The sequence below is a fragment of the Corvus brachyrhynchos genome, unplaced genomic scaffold (assembly GCF_000691975.1).
Source record: "Corvus brachyrhynchos isolate BGI_N302 unplaced genomic scaffold, ASM69197v1 scaffold54, whole genome shotgun sequence".
NCBI lineage: Eukaryota > Metazoa > Chordata > Aves > Passeriformes > Corvidae > Corvus > Corvus brachyrhynchos.
In genome coordinates this window covers 265,434-283,830 of record NW_008237902.1, presented here as the reverse complement: position 1 = coordinate 283,830, position 18,397 = coordinate 265,434, and the positions used below count along the sequence as shown (strand labels likewise).

Genomic DNA, 18,397 nt, shown 5'->3' with positions numbered 1-18,397 from the left:
CTGCTACAGTCATAAGGAGTCACAGAATCTGGGAAAAAGTATTTGTCCCTGTGTGGTGACCTCTAACTCCTATCTATGCCTGGGGCACGCAGTGAATATGCTCTCCTAGCAGAGGCTCATTACTGAGAGCATATGTGGGACAGATTAGATTTGTCCTGAAGTTCAGCAGAAAAAGAACTCCTTGGGTATGAGGTTGGCACAGGCAGTTCATAGTGAGAAATATGGGGAGCAATAGAAATCCCTGGATAAATACAATTTTCTGTGTGATTTATTCACATGCAGCTCATGTGCACTTACTGAATAACAACAACTGTATATTTACACTTGTCCCCTCAATCACACAGCCAATGGGTTTGAAAGTGTAAATCTTGATATGTAAAATATGGGGTTTTAAGTACATGTAAGGCTGGGAGAGAAATAACCCTTCCCTGGATAGAAATCACTTTTTTTTTTCTTTTTCCTTTTAAAAAAGCTTTAGATTCTTTCTTGTTCCAAATCAGAATATTTGCACAAACAGAATAGCTGTAAGAAAACAGCCCACCCAAAAAAACCAAGAAATCCCTTTGGATTAAGTCTTTGTTAGAAGTTCAAATTAAGGCAACACTTGTAGCATAACATAAATTTGGAAAGAAAAAGTCATGGGTGGTGAGCAGGAGACTTTTACCCCAATTCACCAATTTCGACACATTTCCCCAAAAATTGCTTTTGAAATAAAAACATTTTGTAAACAAAACTTTTTGTACCAGAAATTATGCCAAGTCAGGATTTTCCAATGAAATAGCACTTCATCAAAAAAATGCTCTTTCAGGCCCACCTGTAAAGGCAATTTTGTGCCTAAAACCCCCAGCATTTATCCCCCTGGGCTGTAGCTGTGCACAGCTGATGCAGACAGGTGCTACCCAACACCCCAGCCATCAGCTTTGGCTGTTTGTGTCCTGAGGCAGCTCTTGCTTCATGTGAGGAGAGCAGATCCTTACTCAGAGACTCCCCAAATTGAACATTTCGTGGGGATTGTCTCCTGCTTTATCTTGAGAGATTTTGAGCTTCGGATCAGTTTTTGGATCAATCTTCAACTCAGAGGAAGAAAGCAGAATGATATTACAAGAGACAAGTACATCATCTCCCACCATCTACTTGTGCAAAGACTTTGAACCAATACTTCAACTAAGCTCCCAAATCCTGGATCCTATTCATCCATCCTTCAGGAACACCCCAGCATGGCTCAATCGTTAAAAAAAAATAAACACAAAGCCCTGTGAGGGCTGTGCATCCGTGTCCCATCCCACTCACACAGCACCAGCTGGCAGCAAGAGGGGAAGCAAAACCTCCCAGGTCCCTGGCAGAAATCCTTGTTATTTCACAAACGCTCACTCCAACAATTGAACTGCTCCTCACTGGGACATATCACATTGAAAAAATAAGCTAACATGACATTAAACCTGATTTTGCCTTCGGCAAGGAAAAAGAACTGCATCTGAGATGAGCAGGCTGGCTGTCAGGACCAACCATGACAGCAAGTGCTGCAAAACCTTTCTTCCACCCCACAGTGAGAGAAGACTGAATATCCCACATAAAATGGTATTAAAATGTGTTTTTATTTTTACACACAACTTCCATGGGTAGGTGCACATGGGTCTTCGAGGCTGCGCTTGCTTTCCAGCTGGAAAAGAAATTGCTGATGCTCGTCTGCAGGAAAAGGGCTGCTGAGACCCTTGTGTCTGTCCTGGCAGGATGGGATGGAGCTCAGGACATGCTGGACCAGACCAAACAGCCAAAGTGACACCTCTCCAGGGAGGCTGCTGGTGTGAATTTCCTGGTCTCATGGTAGCAACAGTGGGATAAATTGGTTTTTAAAAGTAGCCTCTTTCACAGTGGTTGTGCCCAGCTCCAGGACTGCTCCTCTGCTGCAGCAGTGATTCCCATGGGACCAGATGATGAAGAGGGTAAATAAAATGGGTTGGATAAAGCCATTTGACTCAATTACTCCCTGGTTTGTTCAGCTGGTTTGATGGTGGCAGAAACACTCCCCCAGGTACTTGATCCTTGTGTCTGAGGTCAGGGAAGGGATGACAGTGGGGACAATCGTGCTGCCACAGGGAGCTCAAGCTGCCACCAGAGATGTGAACCTCAAAGGAAGGCTGGGGTTTAGCACAGCCCTCTCTGCCCTCCAGGGCTCCTCAGGGGGAAACTTGTTCACTTTATGCTTCACTATAGCAAAATAAACCACCAAGCCCAGAGGCAGGAACCCAGCAGGACCCAGTGCCTGCCCTTGGCGGGTTCTGGGGGCAATAACAAATATTTTTTGAAGCATGTGCAGCCAGGCTTGTCCCTCTTCCAAACAGTCTAAATAGTTAAATTTTTCCCTCCAGAACTAGTTTAAAAATTAATCTTTTATGGTAAGGCACATATCTGTGGAAGAGAGCAGTTGTCCCAATGCATTCTCATGATGATGAATTCTTAGTTTAGAGAAACAGAGCTGTTGGATTAATTTATTTTATGTGAATCCATCATGGCAGAAGAAAAAAGCAAAATTCAGTCTTGGTTTAAATCAACAGGAGGGTGTGATTAAAAGGGACAGGAATATCTCTTAACAGTTTCTCTGCTTGTTTCTTAGAGATATACATTGAAAGTTTCAGTATGAATCTGAAAAGGTTTTTCAACATGACCATTTCAACAAATGCCAGAGAAACACACTTCCCCCTTGGCAGGGCTGAGCCTCCTGGCTCTCCAACAGCCTTTGTCTGGAGGCTGTGAAGCCCTAATCAGGCAGGGTCCCCAGGGACAGACACCAGCACGCTACACAAACAAAGTTTTAGTCTCATTTATCAGCTGTAGCGAAGGAACAAGGACCTGGTTTATGTGTGGTCAGGTTCTCAAACAAATGTAGAAATATATATTCAAGTTATCTGGAGAAACAAACATCTGGCAGCTCAGCCAAAAGCAATACACAGCGGGATGCCTGCTCCCTGGGTGTCTATCTGCAGTGGGCAACCCACAGGCTCTGCACTGCATTCCTTGGATTTCACCCTTCGAGCCTGGCTGAGTGTGTGGCTGTGTGCAGTGGGTGGCTGCTGCACTCTTCTCTATTTTCCTCCTCAGTTGCAGAAACGCAAAAAAAGTTGTTACTAAGGTTGGAAATTTTTTTATCATCAATAATTGATTTCTTTTTTTTGTTTTCTTTTATAATGCTTGTTTTCTTGCTGGTTCTGCATTGATTCCCTGGCAGATTTCTGCTCCATCAGAGGGATGCTCAAGTGCATTTGCAGATGTGTCACAGCATGAGGGCAAATGATGCTTTTCAAAAGTTTTGCATAAAGCAGGGAGAAGAGATTTAAGGGCATGTGTGAGCTCAGTGCTACCTCCCAGGTTTCTGTATGGACCAGGGACACGTCTTGCACAGCGTTTACATAAATGCCTGCATATAAAATCAGATCCATTGGCTGACATCTCCAGCTGCCCTTGGTTGAATGCTGTATTCCACTGTGCCCCTTAGAGCCCTTAGCTGATACTTAAAAAACAACCAAAAGAAGAATCAAAGCAGTCTGATGGCTCTTCCTACAGCCCAGCTGCTGGGAAAATGAAACAAATTAACAAAGCTGGCTGGGATCCACCACCACCCCATCAGCACCCATCCCTTGCCCAGGAGTAAATCCCTGATGCTTCAGGAAAAAAAAAAAATCTCAGAAAACACCTAATGCACTCTGGAATACCACCAATGGAAGAGAAGGGAAATGCCTGCCTGCCTTCCTTGTCCATCAGTTCATGTGCTGCTGCTGGTGTGCAGCACAAATCCCCTCAATTTCCTTTCCTCAGAGTTAGAAATATTGTTCAAAATATTGGTGATCAGAAAGTTATGCTGCCCATTTTGAAATCCCAGTTGTGAATTTTCTATAGTGAGAGGCAGCAGAGAACAGAATTCAGCCTCCTCACTAAATGAAAATCCACTGACTCCCGTTCATTCTCTCAGTGTTCAAGAACCTAAGAGCTGGGACATGTAAAATTTCATGTGCTGCTTTCTGGCACATTGAAGCAATCCCAAAAACTGCCTGGCTTTCTGGGCACACCCCTGTCTGTTTTCCTCAGAAAGAGCAACTCCAGCTGCATCTCTCCCTTCTCCAACAGCACTCAGACCCAACAGCAGAATGTAAACAGCACTTCCCTCCAGGTGAAACAGGGTCAGTCCTTTCCCTTTTCAAAGTCAGGGACAAAACCCCAAACCTCACCAGATCCACCAAAGTGTCAGAGACACAGAGTTACAGTCAGCTCAAATGAAAACCCCAGAAAGGCTGCTCTGTGGTTTCACCTGGGCTGAGGGTACAGTGATGCTCAGGGGACCTGCTCAAGGCTGGTGGCTGAGCTTTGGTTATCCCAGACTCCCAAATGCAGACACCAGCACCCTATGGCTGGCAGGCAATGTATGGACACATCCACATGCAGAGAACAAGTCAGTGCACACCTCCCATCTAACATGGCTGGGGGATTCCCTATTTCCATGCTAATTCACTGTCCCTCGTCAGTGCTGGAGGGTGATGAGGCTGAATACTGCATAGAGAAATGGAAGGATGGATAAAACATGCAACAGCTGTGGGTGTTTTGAGTGGAATTTGTTTGGTCTTTTGTTTTGGTTGGTTGCTTTTTTTCCTTTTTTTTTTTTTTAATTTGTTTTTGGTTTTTAGGGTTTTGGGGGTTGGTTTGGGTTTTTAAAAAATTTTTAATAAAACTCTTCGTATCCACCGCAAAGGACGTAGGAAGTCCCTGTTCCACAGCCTGGTAGGTGGAGGTGACTGGTGTCATTGCCCAAAGGCTCCCATACCACCCAGTGACACCCCCAGGGCCCCCAGTGCCATCGGGACAGGTGATGCTTACCGGGTTCTCCACGCCGGCCAGGCTTCCCTCGCCTCCCCGGGGGCCCTGTGGGAAGCAGAGAGCACAGGGTTAGTGATGTCAGATGGACAGTGAGCTCAGGAGAGTATCTACCACATGTCCTTCCCTTTGGATCCATCTCATGTCTTCCTCCCTTTCCCAAATACCAAATAAATTAGTCCGCTGCACATCTTAATTACCGTGTTTTTTTCCCCACGACATAATTTTGGTGAAAAAGCCAAGATCAGGCTCCTAGGCAAGCTGGGAAGTAGGTTTTGAAGTTATTAGTATTGCTTACACAGTAGAGGGAACCAGGTCTTATGTGCTCCAAAATTCTGGGAAAAGGCCTTTGTCGAGCGGGTAGCATTGCTGCGCAGTCCCTGCGTGCTGCAAATGGCTGATACAGGCTTGCAAATCACAGTATTTAAAGTATTAAAGTGAGGAACATAAACCTCTTGGTTTATACTGCTCATTATCTGAGTCAGAGCTTCTTCTGTGCAGACTGCTGACACAGCCTGGATCTGGTCATACATTTATAATTCCAGTTTTAAAGCTTGTTCGTATTCTTACCATACCGGGCAGCAATGGCTAAGGCATCCATAAGTGCCAAAAATGACAAAATACTCTTAATTAAGGAAAAAAGGCACTCAAACAATAAACACTGATACAGAATACTGCTCCATGCCAATGTGTTGCAGCCTCTCTGCTGCAGCCAGGATTCCCTGCAGGGCACCTGGAAGCATCACTTCTCCCACAACATGTGCATTGCCAGGCTGGAAGAAAAAGCCCCTTTTTGCAGCCTTCTGCAGTGGATCAGCCAGCTTGGGTGGAGTATTTGCTGAGTGACAGCAACACTAACAAAAAGCAAGAACTCGCTTTTTATCTGAGAAACAACAGTGCTCCCTCTCTCCTTTCTGCTGGAAAAGGATGATAAACAAAGATCATTAAATATTTCTGCACTCCTATCAGAATTTCCCCCGTTGCATAAACATTTCTGTGCTCAAACGTGCAACTGCATCTCCAGAATTTCAGCCACGGCCTGGAGTACTCCTCTTTGAAGTTTGGATACACTGTCCAGCTCTCCCCCTCCCAGCCCACCACAGAGCTCCAGCAGGCCCCCTGCCCCCAAATCCCACTTGCTCCCTCGCTATGGGATTGGCAACCTGCAGACAGAAGCCCCAGGTAGTCACAAATGATTGGTAGAAATGTCTACCACTACTCCCTAAGTAACTTGCTCACAAGTTTCTACACAGAAGACAAAAAAAACCCCAAACATATTTGCAGCCTCCTTGAAAGCACATTACAGCCAGGAGAAAGGTTTACTCCCTCCATCCCCAAGTCAAGTGTTTTGGAAAGGAACCCCCAGCTCTGATGAAACACCTTTTTCAACCTTGGAGATCAGCTGTGACTTGAGCAATTAAAGCCCCTCTACGTGCACCACCCTCTTGGCTAATTTTGGGGGTCTTACCCCCAGGCAGAGCCTCAGCTGCCTTCAGCCTCCCTTGGAGTGCAGGGAGTGCTTTAAACACCAGCCTTGCTTAATCTTTCCCTGCCTTTCCATGGACTCCTCCTGGATCTGTTTAATCTAAAGTGGCTTGCTCAGTAACCACTCTGCTTTACCTCTTCTGCCGGTGGCAGGCAGAAAGCACAGGGTGCTCCTTAGGGAGGAGAAAATGTCCTAATGAAGGTGTAGGAGAGGGAGGCCAAGTACTTAAACAAGTGAGTAATGAGTTGGTATTGATGCTTTTAGGCAGCTTAAAGGAGGGTTGCTGTCAAAGGGTGAATGCACAGAGCTCCCACATAGAGCTTAGGTTGGAGCCATTCAACTGAGAATGTGAGAAACCTGCAAGAAACCAAAGATTCTGTATAAAGAGGAACCTTAATATTAGGTTGGGTTTTTTTCAAGTTTAAGGGATTTCTTAATACTTCACAGCACGTGGGAAAAGTTGGTTCTTGCCTACACCAACACAGGTTGTCCAGAGAGATGGTAGATATCCTATCCCTGGAAACATTCAAAGTCAGATTGGATGGAGCTTTGCCTGACCTGATCTAACTGAAGATGTCCCTGCTCATTGCAGGGCGATTGGACTAGATGACCTTTAAAGGTCCCTTCCAACCCCAACTATTTTGTGATCTTATAATCCTTTCCCTATAGTCTTCCAGGAAATTTGTAAAGTGGGTGCAGCATATGGAATGACAGATATATTTTAGAGATACTGCTTGTGGTGAGTGTAAGATAAACCAAAATTGAGAGATGAAAAAATTAAAAATCCATTCTCATCTGTTTTACTGCTGCTTTTATCTGAGAGCAATTTGCTAAAAAAAAAAATGTAGCGTTTTGGAAACTACATTTAGAATCCTGCTACCATTCAGTAGCTGGGTTAGGAAATGTCTCTGAGGAGAAAAAGTTTTGGTGGGAATTAAAAGGAAAAATATCAAACCCAGTATTTACTTTGGGCAAGAGTTGCGAGTGTGAATTCTGTGATACAGAGGTGGGTGAGCAGGACAGAGACCTCCCAGCTCCCACGGGAGAGGGCAGCACATAGGAACAACCCAGAAGTCATTAATGCCATCTGCAGACTCAGACTCTGCAGATGTGATAAAGTCTATGGTCTGCACAATTGGAAATTATTATTTTAGCAATTTCTAGCTTATTCTGGGGGCTCAGCTTTGGATACTGCTTAATGAACTGGGTATAAAGTGAATCCATACTACAGTTCTTGTTTTCAACCCCGTTAAGAAACTACAAAAGAAATTAAGGAGGCCTGGGAATTTGCTTGAAGATAAATGTTCCCTGTAAACTGTTACCTAATGACTCCATCTCCCAAGACCTCGCAGTCTGATGCTTGTTCAATATAGTTAAGATTTATGTTGCATTAAAGTAAATTGGGCAATAGCCGAGTCTTTTCTTTTAACTGTGCCAGCCCCACTGTATCAGTTCTGGGAGTCCTTTATTTACATTGTTACAAAAGAGAGTTTTGGAGAGGAGAATGAATACAAAGCCTAACAGTCTATTTTTAAACAACTTGTCACGTTCAAGCTAAACAGCTTTAATCCAGGGCATAATATTCAATTTCTGACAACACCATAAGTTTCCCAGTAAGATGATAGATTTAGTAACGCTAAGACAAAGAAAGAGAATGAAATACATTGCTATTTGAAAATATTATGAGGAAGAGATGATGGATGAAAGAATAGCTCCTCAGAAACAAGGTAAAAAGTTCACAGTAAACAGATTCACAATTGCTGGGTAGCAGCCACTTATGTCATCTACTGTGGGCAAGTAAATGAAATATTAAAAATCAGCATCACTTTATAGTTCACATAAAATATTGTCAAAAGCCAAACCCATGTACTTGTCCACAGTACAGTAAATAACCTTCATTTGAACTAATTTACCCACTGCAAGTTGGGCTGCTCGATGAACACCATAATCCATCAACACCAGGACAACAAGCACTATGTGTGTTTAATGTCTTTTTACCCTGTATAATTAACCCAAATCTAGTCCTTGACCCATGTTCCATGGCTGAGAGGCTGCATTGCTGCCTCCCATCCCTTCAGCTGGATGGATATGTTTCTGCCTGGGCAAATTACTGTTGGGCATCAGGTAAAATCAATGTTTGTCGAGGACAAAGTGAGTTTAAAATGTTAGCAAGAAAGAGAGTCCAGCAAAACCTTGCTGAATACCAATGTTTTGTTAAATGTTATGCCAGTGAAGCACATTTTACCCAAGAACTTGTGGCACCAACTTGTGCTCTTCCCTTAAACTTCTCCTACGTTCACCCTTTTCCACTGAGAACGTTTACACAGACATGTTCCATAAATCTGGGTCCATCTCTTCCTTCAAGCCATGTGCTGCTGAGGCTCTCAGGGACTTTCTTTTTTTGTTACGTTGATCCAAAGAAGTAGCTGGGAACAGCATTCAAGTAAAAACCTTGGCCAAGTGAAATGAAGACCTATCTTGGTGGATCTTTAGACCAGAGGGTTTTTCCCCTTGCAAGCACAACACAGTGAGCTGATCATGTTGTGAACTCTCAATCATAAATATTTAGGTTATTTTTAGGCCTTATTTTCTAGAGGAACTCATATCTAACACATTGTGCTCTAACATGGGATTAAGTATTACACCAATTTTACACCACTCATGTGGTTGCACTTAAATTCTTTTTTTTTTTCTTTTATGAGCTTCAAATGGTTTAACTTGTTTCCCCTTCTTCCCTTTTGGCATTTTTCAAGTTGCTTTCAATATATCAGCATTTTTTTCAGTTAAAAATGAATCAACCAGAAGAATGACTTGAACAAATTGGTTGGTTCAGCCACTCTCAAAAAGTGGATTTTTTTTTTCATATGGCTTCACTTAGAAGGAAGGAGAACTTTGCAGCAGAGCACCGTGGGGTCTGGTATAGAGCACAAGGAAACTGTGGCCCCGGCCTAGCTGGCTGTTTCTGCACAAAGGCCAATTTACTTTCTTGTTCCCTGAGGAAAAGGTTTATGGTTCATGGGCAGAAGTCAGATGTTGTGATGCTTGCTCAGCTGATACTCATCAGGTATTCAAGTCAGGCTGTGGCTCCGAGACCGCAGATCTGAGATTAAACAGTTTTGGGTCACAACATTTTGCGTGAACCTTTTTGGCTTCGGATTCCAACAGACCCAAAGATTCAAAGCAAATACCAGATGCAGATTGGAAACATGCAGCACCTACAGTCTGCAGAAGTTTTCCAAATAAAACAAACAAAAAAGTAATATCTAGACTCATTTCAAATTTGGCCCAAGTGCCCCAAAATCTCTCTGAGATCCTGGGCTACATTATGTCTTAGCAAAAAACACCCAGAGAGCAACCTCTAGTTGTTAGCTGGGGAGAGCTCCTTGCAGTTCCATCCCTGATCCAGTTGCTTTCAAGGCACAAAAGAAGCAAGAAACTGTTTTTCTTCTTATACCTTCAAAAACATCTTCCTCACAATGCACTGGGGAGCTGCGCTCAACCTCAGGGAACAAAACATCTGCATCTCAGGACCTCAGCACTAAAGGTTTACAGCCTCAAACTCTTCTTTACCTAGAGCTAAGCTAAAATGCAGGGTACCCCCAAAATGAGGGATATCCAGGCGGGGACAGAGTGCAGTTTTAAACTGTTCCAACAAGATGCAGCAGAGCAAATCCAAGCCCCAAATCTAACATTCAGCAGCACCAATAAAACCTGCACACAAGGTGTAGCAGCTTGAGATGGCACAATATTTCAAGACCAGGGAGAAATTTAGTGTGCTTAAGTGTGTTTTTACCTGCAGCCAGAGAAGTCCCCTCTTACCCTGGGTGGATATGTGTTGCAAAAGAAATTAAAATAAAATTCAAGCTCATTCAAAGTGTGAAATGATACGTGCACACTCACTGAAACCAAAGCTCTGATTATGCTCCATTTAAAACAACCAAGATGGTGCCACTCACTCCATACTCTGGATTCCCCACCCTCCACCCCTAAATAATATTTTTTCTTTTTTTCCCACACCCAGGGACAGTTTCTTCAAACAGTCAAGTGCATACAGCTCTTTTGTTTAGTCATCTGGGCATGAAGATAAACTGAATTTGAGACATAAATTAAGAAGTGACTGGAATAAAGCCACAATTGCACTTACATCAAACATGGGATTTTTCTTCTCTTGTTATGGCTGGTCTTACTCAGGCCGTTTCCAGATAATACACTGGCACAGCTGCAGTGCAGGGCAGGAGCAGATGTTTTCAGCATTTTTACATTTTTAAAACAAGAGGATGCATATTTTGGCAGCTGTGGGGGCTGCTATATGCAAGGTAAAAAAGTTTTCATGGCAGATTTCAGTTTTCCACATCTGCACCGAGACAGCTGCTCCAGTACACGTCCTGGACAGAGATGGGAACTTCGAACATCTTTCAGAAAGTGTCTATGCACAAACACGCACACATATTTGGTTTAATGTTTCTTTATGAGAACAGTGACAACCTCTGTTCATTGTCCCCATATGCTCCTACACACTTAAAACACTTAGAAAGATTTAAAAAAAAGTTCAGGTCACAATCTCTTCAGAGACTTACTGGTTAGGCAAGTCAGACATAGCTGTATCAATCTGGAAAATGAACACAGACTCATTTTTCTTCTACGGATACAAGCTAGAAATCCAAGTAGTGATAGAGCTGGGAACAGAAATGATGCCAAACTCACATTGCATTTGACTGAAATTCATGATCCTTACATTATCTTCAGCACCAGGTAACTGAAAGCAACACCGCCCAGAACAAGCGATGAGCAAACGGACACCCTCGAGGTCTTTTTCCTGCTCAAATAATTTCTAACACAAAGTCACCTCTGGGAAGAATCAAGAGGTCACCAGCAATAGATTTATTCAGCAGATGAAGATTGCTCTACTTGAATCACTAAATCTGCCTCATGAAACACCAGCCTGTTTACCAACACAAGGAACAGCTGCACATCTCAGGAGCACCTCTACAACACGACATAATGGTGTATTTCTTGCAGAAATAAGACAATTTTCTTTTTTTCTAAGAACTGCAAGACACTTCTGTAAGGTAAGGGAGATAACGAAGCACTTATTTCTTCCTTCAGCTTTCAGTTGCAATCTGACATTTAAACAAGTTTGACATGTTGGATTACAAAATCTCTTGTGAAACATTCAGATCTGACACAAAGTACTTGGGTTTTGATGAATTGCATCTTTGGAGCACGGAAGTACTCAAAGCTAATGCGTCTTATCTACAATCAGAATTAGCCATTCCAGAGCCAAGGTCCCACAGAGAAAAAAATAAAATACTTTTTGTCATTTTCAATATGTGAAAAACAAGAAGAGACACGAGGAAGTCAAGACTTCGAGAGCAGCTGAATAACGCGGTTCCTTGGATACCTAGAGAAGATCCCAGTGACTACAGAGAAGTGTATACATTGGAGACTTTAAGCAAAAACTCACATCCTTTGTATTTATGTTATTCTCACACTTGCAGACAGTCTGTGGATAATGCCCCTTCTGGCAGGATTTTCCACCCTCATTGTTTCCCAGTTTCCTATGAAGGGGAGCCCAAGCTGCCATGTGCAAACCATAAAGGGATGGGGCCAAGCACATCCTAAGAACACGCCCACAACCATCACAGTAATATCACCAAGAGAATTTGCTTCTATGTTACAAATTAAATTCAACATAAAAATCAAAGTTTTCCTGTTTCCAGGCTCATCCAACACTGCACTTACATGTGACTATTTCAGCATCTCTAAAAAACCTGTTAAATTCTTCCTCCTGTGGCCTTCAAAAGAAACATTTTTCTCCTGTGTAACCCTCTCTCCACCCCAAATCTCCTGCATACACAGAAGGCATTTCCTACACGTTTGTAAGAACTACCTTGTTTTCTACACCTTATTCCACATGCATCATCATCTCTATAAAGGGAGATCAGGAATAGCCTATCAAGCAAATATGAAGTCAGATTCTGGAGCTACTTCTACTTCCATTATCTGCATTAACCCTTGACCAGGGTTGCATGATGCCATATGCTTCAAAAGACAGGGGAAAAGCACATCTTAGTGAAACAGAACCCCAAGCAAAATGCAAACAGCCAAATCCCCTCCATGCAGATGAAGCCTTGTAAAACGTAAGTAAAAGCTGTACAAAACAAAACTAAAAAAAAATCACATCATTTTGTCACAATGTCAGCAGTGTCACACAAAGAGCTCTAAGTTACAGATACTAACAAGGCTGTTTGTTCCAAAATAATTGTACCCAATAAAAAACATCCAGTGAAACTGCCACACAGTCTTCAGCAGAGTTAAGTGATGGAAGTTAGACACAGGTGATCCTCCTCCCAGACACTCAAAATTAAATTGATGTGTGAATTCATTCTGCCCTGAATTATCCAATAAGCAGTTAATCTAAGAATCAGACTAATTTAGGTTGGAAAAGACATCTAAGAACATTAAATCCAACTATTAACTCAGCACTGCTAAGTCCCTAAACCATGTCCCCTAAATTCCGCAAAAAGCAAGCAGACCATCTACAAGCAGAGCTCCTGACCCAAGGAAAAAGAAAAAAAAGAGAGAGAAAACAAAGTCTTCTCTCTTTTAAGTAGAAAAAATTTCAACAACAATGTGAACTTGTAAATACAATGTATACATGCCTCAAATATCCTCGTTTTTGGTTTCTACTAAAATAAGCAATTTTTAGGACAAGCATGTAAATCTCATTTTTGCCACAGAAGAATAAGGCTGGGGTCACCCTGAGATTTCTCTGGGTACAGCTGAGGGTGTCGCCATCGTGGGAGAGGACATGACATTTCTTGGCCTCTGGATTTTTCTTCTCCCTTCAGCTAATATGTTTGCAATAAATCTTACAGGAACTTAAGCTCTAGCTGTACATTTAGAGCACAACTCAAATTCTTTGGAAATTATAACCTTTTGTGAAAGGGCAAGTGCATAACCATATATTTGAGGGATACAGTCTCTGCCTAATGGTGTGGGAAATTGTCTTTTTTATAACCAGATAAGTTCTCCTCTTTTCAGTATTTCCAGACAGGGAAAGCCTGGAGAGCAGCTGATGAAGAGCACTGCAAAAGTAGAAGAAAAAGATTGAGAATAGAAGATCTGAGGAAAAAAAAAAAAAAAGAGCAAAGTAAATCAAAATCCAGAAAGAGTCTTCAAACGTAATAGAATATCCCTACACATCATGTCAGACCAGCCTTGCAAGGAGATATCTTCCTACTTGAGATACCTCCTGGAGAAGAGAAGTCAACTCTCAAACTTGTGGAAGCTTCCCATGTCGGGGCTGAAATTATAAAGGAAAAAAATGGCAAGTGAAGTGATTCCAGCCCCAGAGCAGCAGAAACAATATACTTTGTTCTCACAAATTGGGACCAGGTAAGTTGGCACAAGGTCTTTGGCAAAAAAACAATTTAGCCTCAAATTTGAGACCAGAGCAATAGTATTAGATCACTTACTCAGACATAAGTTGTGAGCAGCTGTTTGGCTTTTCTTTCACACAAAAGCTTATACTGTAAAAGAAATTCCTGGCCCACATTCAGATGCTATATTTGCTCATAAGCAGTGTTTCTCATTTGAGTCCTGATAATGCAATGAAATCAGTGATGAAAAATTTTTACAGAAGAGATGCAGAGGAAAAAAAAAAAGTATCTCTTTAGAAGTACTTAGGTCTTGCTGTTTGCTAAAACTCTTATTTTAACTGCAAATATAATTAAAAGTACAAGTGTCTTCTCTCCCTGCTGACCTTGGGCAAATACCAGATTGACTGTGTGTAAACAGTTTGCTTTCCCACCCATCTGAGATCCTTCCAACAAAGGAATACATGAACTCTAATGAAAAATACAGTTTCCATTGTATAGGCAGAACCAGCATGTGCTACAGCCATATTCACTCCCCAGAAAGAATACCGTGTTTCCTGTAGCAAGTGTGAATGATCAGAACAATATAATCCCTTTTACTGCCTTGTACCTGACCTACATTGCACAGCTTCCAGCAGAAATAAACTGAGGCAGTTGCAGTTAAAATTGCCAGATGAGGCCTAAATGGCCACACTTAAAAGCTCTAATAAACAAAAGTAATTAATGACTAACTTAAGAACAGCATTTGTGTATCAATTTAAAGAATTAGGCTTCCAGCCATAATGCTAATCCATGTCAAATCTGAATTCAATTAACAAGCAGGAGCATGGTGGCTAATACAAAGGAAGTGATTAGAAAAAAAAGACTTGATCTCAAGATTACTTCTCAGTATTTACTATAATGTAAATTTGTAAAAAAAAAAAAAAAAAAAAAAAAAAAAAACCAAAATAAAACCAAAGGGCACTTTCAGGCTGGGTACAGGCTGCACAAGCCTCTGGGCAACCCCATGAAATACAAAAGTACTCCAGAATTTAATCACAACTTCCATCAGAAGGCAAGACAGCTCTGACCTAAGATACCTGGCCACAGAGACATGAAACCTCCCCTTTGGCCATGCCCAGCCCTACATGACCAGGCTGCAGACAGCAGCGTCAGGGTGAAGGAGTGCTCACTCTGGGCTGGGAGTGTGGATGCTAAAGGATATGGTTAGCAATGAGGCTGACTACAAAACAGCTGTAGGAAAATCAGAATAAAAAAAAGAGGTGTATCAGCACAAATAAAAACAGAGTTAAGATACCAGAGAGCCTGCTGACACTTCTCTGGCACATGCCATGCCTCGGAGGTGGTTGGCTCGAGGTGGGGAACAGGTGCAATTAGTGAAATGGGATGAGCCAACACACACAAATTTGCAAAGGCAAACTCTGTTATAGCCCCTTCCTGCCATATTCCGGGCCTGATCTGGCGCAGAATTCAGTGGCAATGGTTGTTTCTATTGAAGTGCAAAGAGGAGATGATTTATTGCTCACACATCTGGGAAATGTTTCAGTAACAAGTTCATTTTAGACCAAAGTCTTCTGGGCCAGTATGTTGCACCACAAGTCGCTTCCAAGCACGCGCCTCAGCCGATGCCTTTATGAGACGCAGGTACAGTGTGGGGCTCTGCACATTAAACCCACAGACTACCAAAAGGAACTCTGTAATTTGCTTAATGAGGTCATTTGCCTACTCAGTGTATCCTGTTTGATGGCCAGTCTGGTTTATCAGAGCGAACCAGTCTGGCAAACAGCTCAAAAAGCCGTAATGAAGTGACTGACTGCTCAGCTGCTTCTTCCAGACGCTTAATTCATTACCAATTACCCAAATGCATCTTTCAGAGGTATTTAGACCATTTTCAGCTCCAGAGTTTCAGTTGTCTATAAAGCAACAGGCCTATAAATCTTTTTACATGGCAGCTAAACCTATTTCCCACTTTAAAGTAAAAAAAGCAGGATCAATAGGACAGAAAGGCAGCAGTGTGGGAGGTGTACAGCATTTTTCTTTTTTAATAGTGAAAAGCATCTTGAAGATGAAATGGAAAATTTAAATTATTTCTGACAATCCCAAGGTGCAAATTTTTACCTGCAGATACTTGAATTGTGTCATCTGTGCTTTTTAGAGATCAGCTAAACAAATGCTGGATTGCCAGTTTAACTTACCAAACGATATCCAGGAAAGGTTCAAAGGTTTAGCAGAGATGAGGTATTGTTGCTCTTTAAACACTGAGATGAGATGAAAAGAAAGAGGCAATTATTCCAAGCAAAGCCATCCAATATGTTACTAAGTTTGGATAAGACCATCAGTTTCCACTTGTATTTTAAAGAGTCCAAGTTTGGGAAAAACAGGGCAAAACATGGTGAAAGAAGGAAAACAAGCCAGAAAAATATGAAAGGGAAAGACAAGAAGCATCTGACTTTCTTTTGGTGTAAAGGACAAGTCCAGTGGTGAGATTGTATGGACCTGAGAGAGACAGCATGACATTTTGGCACAATAAGGGACAAAAGAGAATCAAGGAGCAAGCTTTCACTTCCCAAATATGTCAGTTTGAGACTTGATTGAAGCATTTTATCAGCCTTTTTCTCCACAGAGCACTATTTTCTTAGTCATGTGCTCTAGGTAAGATTTTGCCAACCCTCCAAGTCTACCTTGTTCCTGAAAGACGATGAAAAATCGCAGGTTTCTCCTCAAAGTGAAGCAGCAGGGTTGGCCTACATCTTACATAGATTAATACATGATGCCTATTGTTGGGTCTTTCCAAGATTTTAACTGAAATCAGACCTGGATTTTAAATGCAACACAGTAAGTCAAATCCTGCTTTCAATTTTACTTTCTGGATTCCAGGATACACTTTTACACTATTGATATCCTGGATGTAATTTCACCTGAGGATCTAAAACTGTTTCAAGAAGAAACCTTGACAGTCTTGCACGAATACAGATATAATGCCACTGAATTCTGAAATGGAGTTAAATGCAGCCTTTGAAAGGGCAGTTAACCACATAATGAAGTGTAGCAGATGGAAACTAACACTGAAAGCAGAAAAAAAAGGAAATCATGCTGGTAAGGGTCAGAGGATTACAGTGTTTTCAAACCACTGCTTCAGATGGTGTTTTTTCTCCCAATAGATGAAAATTTTCTAGGGCATCTGGCTCATTCCTCCAAGAATTGTGCTGGTGTAATTTGATTATTCATCAATACTCATAATCAGCCTTTCAGCATTTACTGCATCCATAGATGAGTAATGCAGAGCCTGTTTGTGTTGCAGACCAGGACTTTGAGGGATTTAGGAAGTACTAAGCAATGAAGCTCAGTCTGAAGTTGAAACCAAATCCCAATGTTTCCACACATTGTAGGCTTCAGAAAACATTCCAAAAATTCCCACCCTAAGAGTAGAAATACCTATAGATCCAACAGGGTTTTATAGAAACTAAATATGGTTCTGTAGAACTAAGGTAAGAACTTAGAATAACAAAAAAATGCCATTTCCCATTTCCCCTTCCCTCCTCCCAGATTGTTCAACAGTCTCAGAATCCATTCTGGGTTTGGATTTTCCAGCTAATTAGAAAGACCACACAGTCAGAGTAAACTCCCAAAGTACATTTTGCTTTGCAACCACGTGTCCACATTATGCTAGTGCTACTCCCAGTCAGCTCCATCCACAGCTGTGCATCCCCTGCATATCCCACCCCCACCAGCAGCCCATGGAGCAATGCTGCCATGCAGCAAGAGCAGGTATTTCACACCACATAGTCCTCAGCCACTGCAAAAAACCAACCCTAAATTAATCTGATGCAGAGCAATGACATCTACTGAACTGGTGAGCAAGAAATCCAGTCCCCAGCAGGGAACTCCTGTGTCCCCAGGAAGCATCTGCTGCCACAAAGGCACCTCATGGGAGTTTTGAGTTGTGTTGGACACCACTGCCACATAGATGTGAGTGGTTGCACAGACCCATTACCAGGAAGACCACTGAAACCATGGCTAAACCTTGTCCTAAACCAGGCTTTTGTCTGGGAGGGAGATGTTCCCTCACCCGGAGGCAGAGGTGCAATAACCCAAGTTTCCCAGGTGAAAGCAAGCTCTGAAGAATGACATCTGGCTTCTGCACAACTTGGCTGTCAAACCTCTCTCTTGCTGATGTTTCTGTTTCTTATCTTCTTGCTTGTGTTTGGAGCTCAAACAAGTGAAGGACCTGGCTGCTGTGGGGGTCAGCCCCCATGACCCCTCTGCACCCTGGGCCCCAGGCAGGGAACTCATCTGGGCACCTTCCCCGTGGCCAGTCCAGTGCTGGGCACCATCCAGAGTGCCACAGGCCTCCCCTAAGCCCTGGCATTGCTTCATCTCTATTTTCCTCAAAAGTGACCCATAGTCTTCCTCTTGGAGATGAAAAAGAAAATCTTACTCTCAGTCACTACTCTGCCACTTCTCTCCTTTTTGCAGCTCTCTATACCCCTCCTGCTGCTGACAAAGATTATTTCCCACCTTCACTTTCTTGTGTGTTTACATTTGCTGTAGTACCATAAAGCAGAGTAAATTTTGCAAACACTCTGCCTGAATCCATATAATAATAAATCAGATCCTCCAAGAAACTATGTGTCACTTGTATAAAACTGAAATGTTTAAACCACCCTCA

At 42.3% G+C, this 18,397-nt stretch overlaps 1 protein-coding gene across 4 annotated transcripts in view; it reads right to left on the bottom strand.

The window, feature by feature from the left end:
* COL23A1 (collagen type XXIII alpha 1 chain) overlaps positions 1 to 18,397 on the bottom strand; it is a 176,935-nt gene that overhangs the window by 44,912 nt on the left and 113,626 nt on the right. For all 4 annotated transcript variants that reach the window (XM_017732939.1, XM_017732940.1, XM_017732938.1 and 1 more), the window contains exon 2: positions 4,867 to 4,911. In XM_017732939.1, coding sequence (XP_017588428.1) covers positions 4,867 to 4,911 — 45 coding nt within the window. The remainder of the gene's footprint in view (positions 1 to 4,866; positions 4,912 to 18,397) is intronic.